Source organism: Myripristis murdjan, chromosome 16 (assembly GCF_902150065.1).
Source record: "Myripristis murdjan chromosome 16, fMyrMur1.1, whole genome shotgun sequence".
Lineage (NCBI taxonomy): Eukaryota > Metazoa > Chordata > Actinopteri > Holocentriformes > Holocentridae > Myripristis > Myripristis murdjan.
Window position 1 is genome coordinate 9,117,251 of NC_043995.1, and position 14,949 is coordinate 9,132,199.

The window sequence follows — 14,949 nt, forward strand, 5'->3', positions numbered from 1 at the left end:
GTGTATTTAATTAGAAAACAATGGGAAACTGTTTGTGTTACCTCATAAATAAAATTCCAAATAAAATGATAGTTCTGTTCTACATTTTACACATCCTGTGAAAGCTGATCTTTGTAAATTCTTCCCAACTATAAACAACAGATGCACTTTCTGTGAATGTGAGGAGGAAACATGTCTAGATTTTTCATAGTTTTCATAGTACATGTACTTATTTTTGCGTTGATTTTACAGAATAAGTTCTGAAAAAATGTCAAAACTTCTTTAAATTACTTAGACATGTCAAATTTACTCCAAATAGTTAGCTCATGTTACATCATGTCGTTCGTGCTTCATATATTGAGAATACAAGTTGATAATTACTACTAGACTAGTACACTCCTCACCCATCCCTGTAATTTGAGAAATCATGAACTAGAGTAAACTGGAATAGGCTAGAATCATTATTTAAAAAAAAAAAAAAAAGAAAAGAAAAGGAAATACTAAATAGTCATACACTATAATACGACTAATATAGTGTAATGTTTATATAATAGCCATTTTTTGCTGTGTCACTTACACCGCTCCCTGGTGGTCTAGTGGTTAGGATTCGGCGCTCTCACCGCCGCGGCCCGGGTTCGATTCCCGGTCAGGGAACACTGTTTTGATCCTAAATGGTGAGTCCCACTGATTACAGGCCAACCGCTATACCTAGTCATCAGTATCACTGAAAATATATCCCGGTCAGTGTAGTCTGTCTCAACATAGTTATGCTAGAAATCAATCTCCAAATGTAAGAGCGGTGAGATGAAAATTAAATACTACAGGATTCACACCATGTGACAATGCGCTGTTTTTGGTGAAGTTTTTTCTTGCCTGTGATGAGGTGTCAGTCAGGGGCTGTCTTCCTCTTTTGTCTGCTGTGGGCTCAAAAAGCCCTTTGAGACTGTGTCCAACAGTGATTTGGGGCTTTAACGAAACGTTAACTTGAGCTTGATGTTATTCAACCTGTTGTATAATGACAAATAAACTTCCTTGTATCCTTAAAAGTCTATTATTGGTAGTCAGTGTTTTTTTTTTTTTTTTTTTTTTTTTTTTGCTATGTAGGTTTTGCTGTAGGGTGGCAGAGTGCAGTTACTGTCATTTTTACACCTAGTCAGCAGATGGTGCTGTTGGACAGATAACAGCCTCCCTCTCTCCTCTGCATCTATCTGTTTCTCTCTTGCTCTATCTCTCTTTTCCTTCTTATACACTCCATCTGATTTAATAGCATTTCAACCCAGTGTGCTTTATTGGCACAAAGCATTTATGTAAGAGGTTTATCAGAATTTCAGAAAATAATATGGGCCTACCTTAAAATTCTCTTTCTGTGTGTCTGTCTCTCTGTCTCTCTGTCTGTCTGTCTGTCTCTCTCTCTCTCTCTCTCTCTCTCACACACACACACACACACAGAGAGAGAGAGAGAGAGAGAGAGAGAGAGAGAGAGAGAGAGAGAGAGAGAGAAACATTCCCCATCTGTCATAGGCCTACACATCAATCTTTGTGTAGGTCTACATATTACATAACATTACATTACTTTATGTATGTATGTATGTATGTATGTATGTATGTGTGTATGTATGTGTGTTTGGGTGGGTGATATCAGCTCTCATTTTTTATGTGGCCCATCTTTAAAAATGGTCAAATACAAATAACAGTTTACAGGACCCTATTTTCCATATCTGTAAAATCTATCAGGATTAACAAACAGGTTTTCACACTTGCCTGAATGTTTTGGATTTCATGATGGTAGCTCACACAAAGCAAATGATAGGCCTATGCTTCTTCCAGATATTTAGTTTACCGCCCCCTAGGGGCAGTTAGTAATGTAACACAATGTACTGCAGTGCAATGCCATGTAACACAACACAACAGTGTAATAGAAAGCAGTATAACTCAATGCATCAAGATATTTGGTAATGCAATGCAGTATAACACAATGTAACAGTGGTGTGATGATGTAGTGGCATGAAACATAATATCAGGTAACATGATGCAAAGCATTGTAATTCATGATAAAGTACGGGCATTAAAGAGAAAATAGGGCTGCTTGTCTTCTGACAAGCAGTAGTTGACTATTTGGAAATAATTATCTCTACATTAATTTTTACTGCTTAGTTACTGAAGTTATTGAAGATAAGTGCTCCAGTTTGTTGTGATTAGCCCGGCAGCACTTTGTTTCAGATCTGGGGATATTTAAGAGGAAGCAGCTAAAGGTGCTGGGATTGCTGTTGGTGCATCCTGATGGAAAGATAATACCGTCTAACTTCAGATGAACTTTGTGAGTGTAGCCTCTAGGCTGCAGGGCTCACGCTTCCAATGCAGATGCAGTCAGAGATAGCATAGTTTTCCTTTAAAGTGAAAAAGAAAGGGGGGACATGCATGCTTTCTCTGTGTCTGTTATCTGACATGGGTTAGTAACACTTTGGATGTCGCAAGATTTGTTTCAATCACCATTGCTATCTGCAGGAGGGATATGTCAGATCTATATCTATCCTTGTGCACACAGAAATACCTGCTGTCACAGTGCCCTTCCTCCTTCTCTGTTGTTTTTTCACCCTTTTAGTTGCTCTGTTTCAAATTGTTCTTTGTGAAACTTCAAAAGTAATTTATAGTGCCTTACAGAGGTGAAAACAAACACTCTGTCTAATGAGAGCCTTGTTATCTCAACGAGTCAGCCTTTTTGAATTGCTGCCAAGTTATATATTTTTTTCAGCTTTATAATGACGCTTAGCACTTTCTAAGCCTATTAAAAACCCTGTAAACCTTCACTTCAGTTAAAAACAAGAAAATCAAAAACAGGACTTATGAGGTTTTTATGTGCAAGCGAGTTATGCGTGAAACATATGCAGTAAAATATCAAATAATAGAGAGAAAATATGCTACCATTTTGAATAACGGTAATTGGTTGAGAATAATGTCAGTTTTGATCCTGTTTGTGGCCACATTTTGGTCCCAGTTTGAGTTCTGTAGTGCAGATTGTAGTTCTGAAGATGTTCTTCATTCCACACTGACATAATTGATTAATTTCACATTTAACATGCCCATAACCAACTAGACTTTGTGAGGAAATGGGAGAATGTTTCCTTATGTCCCATTTTTCTAGCAGTACTTGCATGACTTTCTACTGCTGACTTATTACTGATGCACACTGCTACATTTTGATGGTTGTCAGGGTTAAATGGCCCTATTACAATGATGGGAACAGACAGCAGATTTTTTCTCTCTTCTCTTCTCTTCTCTTCTCTTCTCTTCTCTTCTCTTCTCTTCTCCTCTCCTCCGTAAGATTAAGTTTTGACTTGACTGGGGTGCAAAGTGGCTGATGACAGTGCATTCCAGAAACTTCTCTGTGTGTGTGTGTGTGTCCGTGTGTCCGTGTGTGTGTGGAGGGGGGTTAGAGAAATCTGACTCTGAGAAACACTGACACACACACACTGCTTTTGTCAGCAGACATGCAATAATGATTCAAGCTGTGTGTGTGTTTGTGTGCGGGGGGTAGGGATGTATGTTGCAGATAATGGAACAGATTTGTGTGTATCTGAACCTCTTGTTTGAGTTTGCATTGATTGAAGACTTTTGCCTTGAAACCAAAACTCTTTACCCTGGTCTACATTCACTCAGTAATACAAATTACAATGCTAGTGTATACAAATTTAAATGTACTCGTGTCCAAAGATACCCCCCCACATACACACCAGATACACACACACACACACACACACACACACACACTGGCCTTCATTCACAGTGCCCACAGCTGACCAGCTATTAATCAACTACAGTGAGGTGGCTGACAGGGAGGAAAACCCCTTTTTTCTCTCTAGCCTCCTCTCTGTGTCGCTCACTCCCTCTTCTAGTACTTTTCTATAACAGCACTGAATACATGAGGTGCTCTACTTCCTTCCCTCCTTTCTCACTGTTTCATCTGTCTCTTCTCACACTCTTCCTTCCTCTCCTTCCCCCTGTCTCCTTAGACTGCGGGGATTATGACAATGATGATGATGTTTTGGGCATCTGTGTCTCCTTGGCTTGTTGAGAAACGAGTAAAGGGAGAGCCCAGACACAATATGTCATAGGTGTTGAAATGGCTCATACCACATTGGCATGACTGTTAGCCGGGGTGCTGGCTTATGTGCTGCGCTCCACTGCAGCCTAAAGACCCTGTTTTGCTGAAAATAGGATAGAATTAGGCCACAGGGCTCAGTAAATACTCGGTTTCCTATGATATAGGTCAGGCCAGAATTGGATGCAATTTCACAATGGAGTTCCACCTAACCCCTGCCGATAGAGTGATGTGCTGGCAGGTCACCTGCTGAGGAAAAATGTTTTCAAAAGGAGTGCTGAAGAGGTGCTCAGTCCAGGGACCTGAACCTAATAGCAATGGGAAAAGAGGTTTAGGAGGGCAACTTGATCCCTGCAATCATCTTTATTGGCTTACTGCTTTTGGAGTAAACTCCTTTGTCAGGGCATGATGACAATGACAACACTACCCTGACGAAGGTTGCTCCGTAACATGTCTGCCAGGAAGGATGAGAGGAGGGATTATGTTGCCTTCCTCAGCCTTTTTTCCCCATTACAATAAGAATGCAGTTCGATTTTGATGGACTTACACCCCCCTGGATAGAAAATGAAATTAGGAGTCACGCTACAGCAGAGCTGCTGACAGGAAAATACATTTGTTTATTGTCATTTCATCTGAGTAATCACCTTGAAAAAGCATCAACCACCATCGTTCAGTGCTTTGTAACAGTAGCCAACATGAATAGCATAATTCTTGTTTCTTTATCAATGCATGCAATACATGACTGCCTTGTGAATTACTGTAGGATTTGGAGGAAGGGTATAATGGGAAAAAGGAGCAGTGGCTATAAAAACAGCATGCTCATAACCTTTGTTACTGATACACATTATCCACTAAAGAGAAGTTGTAAATCACTGTTGACTAAGTCTATCAATTGGGGGGTTTAACATAACAAAAATTGTCTGCAAAAATGAAATAAAATAGTTGTTTTCGATAAAAAACAAGGTGCAATTTGTCAGCATGGAATCTTAGGAAACATAATACAAAATATGAGGGTAATAGACTTGGGCTACAATAATAAAAAGAACACATTTATAGTGCTTGTTAATACAGTTTTCCAGCAACACTGTATTGTAAAGCCAATAAATAAAACAACCAATACTGTACACAGGTCACACAATTGATTTGCTCCTCTCTAACACTTGAGGATTTCACACTGATTTGGTGACAGAGGACAAAATGTTGTAGCACCTTTGAGTATAAAAGCCCAGAGCATCCTGTAAGCTCTCTCATGTGAGGAGACAACTGTTAGCCTCCTGCTACTGTCCACATGTTGAGAAAGCCCTCTTTAATTGATCCCAGCCTGTCGTCATCCAGTCTTAAATCAACATGACATTTTCTTTTGTGCCTCCTCTTCGGAACATCAGTTTGTCCTTATCAAGCCCCAACTTTCCATTTTACATTTTTGTGTGCTGTAAACAAAGAAGAATGGCACCATAGACAATTGTTTCACATGTTGTCGGGTAGCACCACCTGAAACTTTGTATGCTATTTTTTTCTCAGTTGGCCATTGTTCAGGGCTTCAGTTTCTTTTGGACATGTCCTTCCTATTCATTTTTAGTCAAGATTCCCATTTTCTTGGTTCCGATCCTCATTCTCTTCACTTTTATCTGTGCTGTCTTAATCACATTCCCATGTAGTGCTGTCAGCATCAAGTTCTTGTGTCTAGATGTCCGGCATCGCAAGGAGAAGAAAGGGTGCTGCAGCTCTCCTCCACTTCCATTGAAATGTCTTTTGTTTTTCAGTGCTTGCCACATGCTTTTAGGGCAAAAAAAGTCTTTTCAAGCATGGACATCAAATGTAGTCTCTTGTCTGTCTATCTATTTTTTCTGCCCGTGCCAGAAACACAGAGTCACTTCTTGTGATTATAGGTTGGAGTTCGAGCAGGAGTTGCAACACTGCTTGCCGTAGAACTTGTGGTTGCAGACTCCATGCTGGGGAACCAGATAACACCAGTTGAAGTAATCCTTACACACCAGGTCTGTGGAAAAAGCAAGGAAGAAGGACTTGTTTATAAATTCTGGACATTAATTTCAGACTGTTGACTCCAAGAAGAATAGTTTCAGAGTAGTAGTGAGTGATGCAAGCAGCTCGGTACCTTTCTTCTCTGGTTGTGGGCAGAAGTTGGTGTTGCAGGCCTGGGACATGGTGGGCTTCAGGTGGAGGACACACCCGGGGGAGGGCTTCCCCTGGGCCAGACACTGCACTGTCCTGGCCTGCACGCCTCCTCCACATGTCACCGTGCACTGTGGAGGGCAGGGGATACAGTGACTCCAGTGCATTGGCTACAAGGTACTATTTCCATTTTTATTCATTCAGCAAGTACATTTTTCATTTCAAGTTCCTGCAAAAATAGACAAACTTGGTCAATTCACTGGATATTTTGGCTGTATTCCTAATAGACTAAAACCAGCAAAGGTACTCTCCATCCTTGTGCCCTTTCACCACAAAAAAGTAAAGATAGCAAGAGCATATCATAACATCCTGTGAAACTGTCAACACTGATGCACTGTGAGGAGTTGTTTCTAGCACCAGAGGTTTGTAGTTCTCAATCTGAGTGAAGCTTTTTTTTTTATTTTTGCATGTAGCTTTTGTATTGTTGGGCACCTTGTATTTCTCTTCTCTAGATGTCATGTGTTTTTTGAAAGAGCGCCTTCAACACTCCAAGTGCAAAAGCTGAACTTGGAGCAAGTAGGCGTTCTACACCACTGTCTTTTTGTTCCCTCTGCTGACCAGATGGTGATGGAGAGGTTGCACTTCTGCAGTGATTCTTGTAAAACAATAAACACGGAGGGTCACTTTTCAACTTCACAAGCAGAATTACCATAACCTAGAAGAAATCAGCAGTGCTGGAGATGGATAATGCTAGACTTGAGATTTTTTAAATCATATTTTTTTTTTGTCGCTTTACCACTTTACCTAAAGTACACCGACCTTACTCTAGCCAACACAGCAATTGACAGTTGGTTGAGTGACCAACAACTAAATGAACCCTAAATGAATTTACCTGAGACCAGGGAGATGTGTGCCACTCCGGTCCAGGCAGAGGTTGTGGAGCGGGTGGAGGAGGACGGGCGCGATGATGTGTACTCCACTGGTGGTTGGGTGTGGTGGTGTGGGTGGGGCACTCAGCCAGGACGCAGGGCCTCTGGAGCTCCACCAAAGGTTTAGGAACATGATGGCACTTCTTTGCAGCAAGCTCTCTGTATTTTCCTGCAGTGTCCTTTTTAAGGATATCAACACAGGTTACATAAACCATAAGAGGCTATTACATAATATATCATGCCCCAGATCAATATTCTCCAATACATGATACATAATTGCAAGTATTTCTTGCAAATGATTACAAAGCAATAAATTAATGTAAATTTTGAGACGTAAACTTATTACCAAACAAACTGGGGATGTTGAGAAATTACAGCAGGGTCCAAAAATAATGTGTATGTTGTAGGAATTTAATTAAAAGGAATTTTGGCATACACGACTGAAACGCAAACACAGCACATACTGTACAGTGCATACCTTCTCTGCACACTTGATGAAACGTGCCTGATATCCACGGCCACAGGTTACAGAGCACTGAAGAATGAAAGAAGAAAAGAACAGAGGAAAAAGGAGAGAGGTACAGAGGAAATTGTTATATTTGTTGACAAATCATCATCAATTTCAACCACTACTTGCTGATTGTAGGAAACCACCTCTCCTAAACAAGAGCATGCTCTCCACATTCATTCTCAGCCCCTCTCATGTCTATAAGTAATCCCTGTGCTGAGAAGTCGCCTTGCACTCCTGCAAAGTGGAGACGTGCGAGCCGCATTCATTTTGTGTCAGCCTTCCTCATGTGTAAATTAAATCACCATTATCAGCTATAGAGTTACCTCTTGCCAAGTGGAGACAAACCACTGGACTTTGCGTTGTTTCTGGCAGCGTTTGATGAAGCAGGATTCTTGACTGGCAGGTTTCTGCGAGCCAGCACACGCGCCGTCTGGCAGAGTGCGTGTGTGCGTCCGGGCACTGGGATCGGTGCTCGTACACAGCACCGTCCTCTTCCTCAGGCCATTGCCGCACTTACGAGAGCACTGAAAAGACAACAGAGACATGATGATGATGAAGATGATGATTTTAATTACTTATTGTTTTCAGCTCTATTTTTCTCTTTTTGTTTTCATAGCCCCAGTTATTCGCCTCTTTGTAGCTATGTTTGAATGGCACGGCAATAAATTTTATTGCTGGTTTTGTTATAAAATATAATGATGTGCAGGACGGTTCATTTACGGGTTTTTGTCATCATTAATCATCCAATTGGAAACAATAAAAGTGCACACACAAGCAAAGTGAATGTGAACATATAAACTAGGAGAATTCACACTTCACACTCCAACATCTGAGTTGCGTATTCACAAGCATAGATTAGACTGAAGCTCAGACTTACAATGGAAGTAGCTTGAATATTGCCATTGCTTACTGACTGTTTGCCGTAATATCTCACAGCAAAGACAACATGCAAACACACACCACCAACATAAATCCAAGAGCAATGGCTATACAGAAGCATTTTATGTATATTTGTGTTTGTGTTGCCATGACAAAGGCAGCGTTTGATTGCACATTCCAGTGGCAGTGGTGTTGAACATTTTAATTGTCTGAGAATCGTGTACAAGTGTAATTGTCAGGGAAAATATTAGCAAAGTTCTTTTGGCTGTGATCTAGTGTGCTCTATAATTTGCTGCTCTATTTGATCTCTAAAGAAGGAAGGGGAGGAAATGAGAGCTTGAACACACACTAAAAGAAGTTCTGCATAATACTAGCTATTGATCCTCTGGTTATAAGAGTAATCAGTTTTATTCACTAAGCGAGGTTCACATATTTTTCTTGTAAACTTCTTATTGGGGGATATTTGGAGCTATTTCATTCTTAATGTAATGTCAGAGGTGTTCATTCCATCTTTCTGCTACAAATAAATGTTGTATTGAAACTAATTCAAGCCATCAAATGACTTAAAATGAAAGAGATGTCAGTTAACAAGCCAAATCTATCACCAGGATTGATGTAAAGGAAATAATAAAGGACTGGTTTTTACCACTATGCTTAAGAACTTTTCAGTTTGGCTACCATGTTTGCTCACACCCCACACAGTGACAAATTTCCCTTTACTTCTTTAAAGTTTCCTTGGACGCAACCTGGCAGTTCCCTCAATGTGGATTCTAATCCTATGCTCAAGTCTTATAACAATCGTCACCATATCCTTAAAAGGGTTTCACTTCATCCAAGAAAAGGGGTCCTGTGGGGTGAAACAACTGGCAGAGCTCAAGCGCTACAAAATGACGCACGACTCTGTGTCACAGACACCTCAGAGCGACAGAGAGGAAGTGAACTGGACACCGTTTGTGGCAGGTAGTTAGCGATGTTTGGAGTAAAATAAGAGTTTAAAAAAAGGCGGTGAAGCTGAGCGGTTTTGAAAACCCACCACATACAATGTATAGGAACTGGACAGAGAACAAAACACGAGAGGTCTCAATGGCCACATTCATAGTTTAAAGCCACTGAGATCATTCTCATAAAATATGGTGAAGCCATCAAGGCTAGTGTTTGCATAACGACATTGAGGGCGCTTTGGGCTAAATGGGTCGTGTGGAGCTTTGAAGTGAATTTTACAAAATCCGGCACCTTCAAAAAAATGTCATTTAAAAAATGTAAAAGTCTTTATTTGAGGAGATCCATGTCAGCACCTTGCATAATTAGATTATTGTATCAAAGCAAAGTATCACTTCAGCACTGTTACCTGTGACCACGGCCCCGTGGTCCAAACTGGTGGACAGCTGTGAGTGTTGCAGGCCTGCCTCCTGGCTGGGGTGGGCTGGACACATTGAGGGTCGGCCAGGGCGTCTACATTTGTCTGGCTGGTTCTCTGGACACACTGGACCTGCCGCGTCTGCTCCCCTCCTCCACAGCTCCGGCTGCACACCCCCCACTCCCCTACAGACCAGCTGGGACAACACAACACAGGCCGCTGAGTCAACATGTTCCGCTCCTCAATCACTTACACACACGGGCCCACGGGAATTCACAGATCACAACGTACTGTTTAGTGGTTGTAAAAGTCACGCATCGGTCACACCTCTGTCCTACAAGAGCAATACAGTAGCCATTTTTTTTTTTTTTTTTCAAATGTTGCTAAATCAAAGTGACTGGGTATGTGCAGTGTCCACTAAGTCCATCTAAACTTACATGGCTCTTCACTAAGTTCAAACACTTGGGTGCCTTCATCTTGAACAGCAAAAGACTGAAGTTACACAATTCTGTCATCCTGTTACAGGCACATTAAGACGTAGTAGTGTCAGTATTTACCAGACCGTTTGAATGTTGCCTGTAGGCCTATTTGCTGGTGTCAAGGGTGTTAGACATTTGTTGATGGCTGACTTGCTTTAGAGCAAGTCAGAACAGTCCGATCATCCAGCTTTTAAACTGTAACTTAAACCCCGTCGCAAAAATGTGAAACCCCCTCCTTTCCTAAACTCAGCCCTCACCACCACTAAAACCCGTTCCCCTCTTTCCCCCTTAATCCCATTAAATTTCCTCTTGTGCTCTACAATCTTGAAAAATGTGTTGGAAAATAAGCCAAGCTTGGTTATGTTTCCAACCCAATTGTTTGGGACAGTGCTTTGGGCATTAGTTTTAACACATCATCTTAAAATGTGAGTGGAGCCTGGAAGACCCAATATCTTAGTCACATTGTGCCCCCTTATTCCCGTGCACTGCCAAACTACCTCTCTCTTTCCTCATAGTCTCTTTGTATCAAACCCAATCGACCCCAAACCCTCAATCCCTCATCGCATATTCTGTCATCCTCTCCCCAAATTCACCCCAGAGCAAAAGTTGCATCCACCCAGCCTCTTTAGATCTACCCCAAACAGCCCAAAACTTTGCTGTCAGCACATACAATTGTATATATACACAGCCTAAACTTTATTTGTAGTAATTCGGTGCATCACTTTCTTGGAATGTTGTATAAGGAGGACAAGCAGAGTATAGTTCTAAAAAGTGTTATACATACACTTTGAATATAAATAAATGGAGATGGAGAAACCCCATCTGTCCCGGGACTCTTTACATAATGAATATAGTGAGGCCTCTGGATCAATGAGGCATTTAAATATTGGCAACAGTTGAGATACATATTCCTCCTTCTAGCAGAAACAATTCCTTCTATTCCTTTGTCTTCTGGACACTTTGATAGTGAATTTAAGATGTTTAAAGCACTATAATTTCTGAACAGCATCCAGTCTTTCACAAGTGAATCTGATTTCAAGCATAGACGCATTGTGCTTCACTGTTAGCCTCTATGGAAAGGAAATTCAGTGCATGCTATATTTCTTGGATTACATTTCTCCATAAAAATCTTAATACTTGCTATGTTGTAACACATGACCTGGTAGTGGTTAGCTGATACTTTGGATTTGCCTTTATAGAACATCTACCAACTTGTCGCAGGATGACATCAAGTGGTATACTCAATGGCATCTTATTTTAGGCCGGTTACGTCACTTAAGTGCATCTCACATGTCAAATAAAACGAAACGATACCACCAAAGAGGTTTCTGCACATATAAATAAAATGCAGTCATCTGACCAGCAGTAGGAATGAGGTTTTAATGTGCTGGTAGGTGTGACACCTAAGAACTGCACTGGATAGAAAGAGCATTCCCTTTTGAATCAGAGATTTTTAATAGTCATACAAGTGGCACACTTATGTATTTACGAACTGATGATGTTCTCACGGAAATTGACATGGGTCTGGGGCATGAAGTGCAGATGATTGATGTGTTACAATGGCAAAGACGTAATTTCACTGAAAATTTCAGTGATAATCTTGTCATTTTCCAGCTGCTATTGTTTAAAAAGAAATCTATTTTGGCCATCAACAACAACCAGATTACCATGATACATGAAGAAATACCTGCTCTATTCACTGCAGCTCTGAGTGACACCTGCAGCCTCTCACATATTGCTGTTTTTAAGTCACCTATTTATCACCTCAGTGACCCTCCTGGCATAGATGTTGACATAATATACTGATTAATGCCATATCAAATTATAAACCAGCCTTATGATCTGTGCCTTGGCTGTTAACTATAAGTGTTGCTGGACGATGAGCATCGTGGTCTCTAGACAGAACCAGGGGGGGATCAAATAGCATGTGGACAGAGTATCAGGTAGCCGCTGTGGCCTAAATGATACTGTCACCATGACCAAGAAGCTCAGCAGGGGTATTAAATAACATCTGACCGTGTGCGTGTGTGAGAACGTCCACATGTATATGTCGGTGTCTGGGGCTTTCTGTGCTTATATCAGTGTGTGTCCACAAAGTGTGACAGAATGATATCATCCCCTAAATGTGATTGGACATCAGAAACCTTTTTCCATGATGTAATGCCACTTCACTATGAGTTTCAGGTTGCAGACACAGCAAAATGAAATAACTGCAGGGCCTGAGAATAGTTTGACCTGCAAAGATTGACTGACTGACTTGCTGCTCATGTATAGTGGGCATGAATGTTTTGATACCAGAAATGTTTAGTATCAGCTCACAGTCCATGTATGAGAGGGATTCACTGATTGCAAAAGAAAAATACATGCATATCCGAAACTTGGCCAGATGCCTCATGAAAGAGGAATAATAATAATAAAATAAGATATGCACATATTCTGAATCAAAGTTTAATTTTGGTTGCACTCAACCTGGCCTGTGACAAAGGTGCATAAGGGGAACAAAAAAGTGAACACCTAGTTTGACTCACAGGATATAGACTGCGGGTATAAGCCTGCAATTGGCTGACTATTTCAGCTGGGATTCATCTCTGATCTTCATGGTACCATTTTCATAATCAGCAACCTCTGAGCTAACAACCTACATGCTGCCTACAGGCTTGCCATGTACAAGTGCTCCACCGAATAAAACCACACTCGCCCCAACACGGGCGAGTGTGGTTTTGCATGGGCACCATCGCTGCACCATCGCTGCATCCTGGGCACATGTACTTTTCCCCCCAGCTAAGTGAGGGGATTTTTTTTAATTGAGTTACAGTCATTCTTTACAGCCTTTCCCTAATGTTAGCCCTAACCAACTTATGTCTAACCCTAACCTTAAACAATAAGGCAGAGTGACCAGCCAAAGTGCATAAAAATCCCATTGCTTTAATGGGGAAAAAAATGGCCATCTTGGGCTCAGTGCCTCATAGGATGATTATGATTGGTTTAAATAAATACAAACAAGCCATGGCATTGGCTTCTGCCAGACCTTTCTCCAGTGCTGGCACAGCACTAAAATGAAGTGTGGAGACAGGTCTGGCTACGTGAGACTAGGGAACACCTAACATCCGTTGGGAGGATGCGCAAATAAATGAGATCATCAACAACTATAGCTCTTCAACAACTCTGTAACTATATTATATGTATGTTATGAGGAACAATGCAAATGCAAGAACATTCAATTTGAGATCTGACAGCCTTACATAGTACAATGTTGTTGCATATAACTGGAATCAGAATATAAGCATATGGGAATATAGCCAGGAAGCTGAGGCTGTGACAAATGGGAAAAAGATGGATTACCAAAATACTATAACAGTGCAAATCTCTGCTGACACTTGAGCGCTCTTTTGCTGTTTTTATGCTTTGGTCATTTATGTGGTCAGCAAGTTTGATGGCTCTGGAACTCACTCAGAATCCATTTTGGTTTTCAAAATGCACGCACATTAACTGTAGTAAATATCATGGTCTAGTTTCACCACCAAAAAATAGCTGAGTTCAGTAGACATCTCAATTTAAAGACATCCTTATGTGTAGTTTGCTCACACACACACACACACACACACACACACACACACACACACAGTTAGCAGGCTAACTTTGATGCTCATAAATTGCATCTGCTTATACCGAGGTACTCATGTTTCATTTCAAAGCAGAGCTTTATGGGTTTGTATTATCTGCGCTGTGGGTCCCTGCAGAGACAGATCCCATAATAACTGATAGATAATGCACTGTCTTGCCCTATTGTGATGAAATGTCCCACTAAATGGATTCAAATTACAACAAAATCTATTAATGCCATCAGCTTATCTGGCAGTTATTACAATAAAAACCACCACAGACAATCTTATAAATATATAATCTGTCATCTGATCAAATACAAACACTCAAAATGTATGATGTATTACTGAATGCAGAAGATGTAAACAGCAACATACCTTTATGTAACTCAGTGTCTTGCCAATGCTTCAGCATGCACACACACACATGCACACACACACACACACACACACACACACACACACACACACACACACAACCTAAACAGCACCAGATTTAGATAATGATGGAGATAAGCCAAAGAGTGGAGTGTAAACAGTTGTGAGATTACTTTACAGCCACTGTTATCACTGCTTCTCCACCTTACTGTAAACACACCGGCCCATTAGTGAGTGAAGGGTGATGGTGCTAGTGTGTGTAATGTTGTAAGCTGAGGAGACAGAGAGAGTGTGTGTATGTGCGTGTGCGTGTGTGTGTGTGTGTGTGTGTGTGTGTGTATGTGTATGTATCTCAGAAAGAGAACGGTCAAGAGAGAGTTAAAAAGTGGAGAAAAAAGTAGTGCGGAGCATCTACATCCTAGATAACCTTTGCGAGCGAGCAGGAGAGAGTATGTGCTGGTGTTTACAAGAGAGAGTGAACTCAAATTTATTTATAAAGCACTTCTAACAGAGAGGGACAGTGAGACATAGACTGACTGTGGTTATTGGATATCTGTGTGTCTATTATCACAAAGTCCACACCATTATAAAACCGCAGGCCCA

At 41.0% G+C, this 14,949-nt stretch overlaps 1 protein-coding gene and 1 non-coding gene across 2 annotated transcripts in view; one reads left to right on the top strand and one right to left on the bottom strand.

Annotated features, from left to right (window-relative positions):
* The first annotated feature begins 561 nt into the window (after positions 1-561).
* trnae-cuc (transfer RNA glutamic acid (anticodon CUC)) lies at positions 562-633 on the top strand. The gene has a single exon. It is a non-coding gene; the product is annotated as a tRNA-Glu (tRNA).
* Positions 634-5,961: 5,328 nt separating this feature from the next.
* adamts16 (ADAM metallopeptidase with thrombospondin type 1 motif, 16) overlaps positions 5,962-14,949 on the bottom strand; it is a 63,146-nt gene continuing 54,158 nt past the window's right edge. Inside the window, exons 19-24 of the mRNA XM_030072074.1 lie at positions 9,879-10,083; positions 7,975-8,175; positions 7,619-7,675; positions 7,104-7,319; positions 6,195-6,342; positions 5,962-6,077 (exon numbers count right to left, since the gene is read on the bottom strand). Coding sequence (XP_029927934.1) covers positions 5,962-6,077; positions 6,195-6,342; positions 7,104-7,319; positions 7,619-7,675; positions 7,975-8,175; positions 9,879-10,083 — 943 coding nt within the window. The remainder of the gene's footprint in view (positions 6,078-6,194; positions 6,343-7,103; positions 7,320-7,618; positions 7,676-7,974; positions 8,176-9,878; positions 10,084-14,949) is intronic.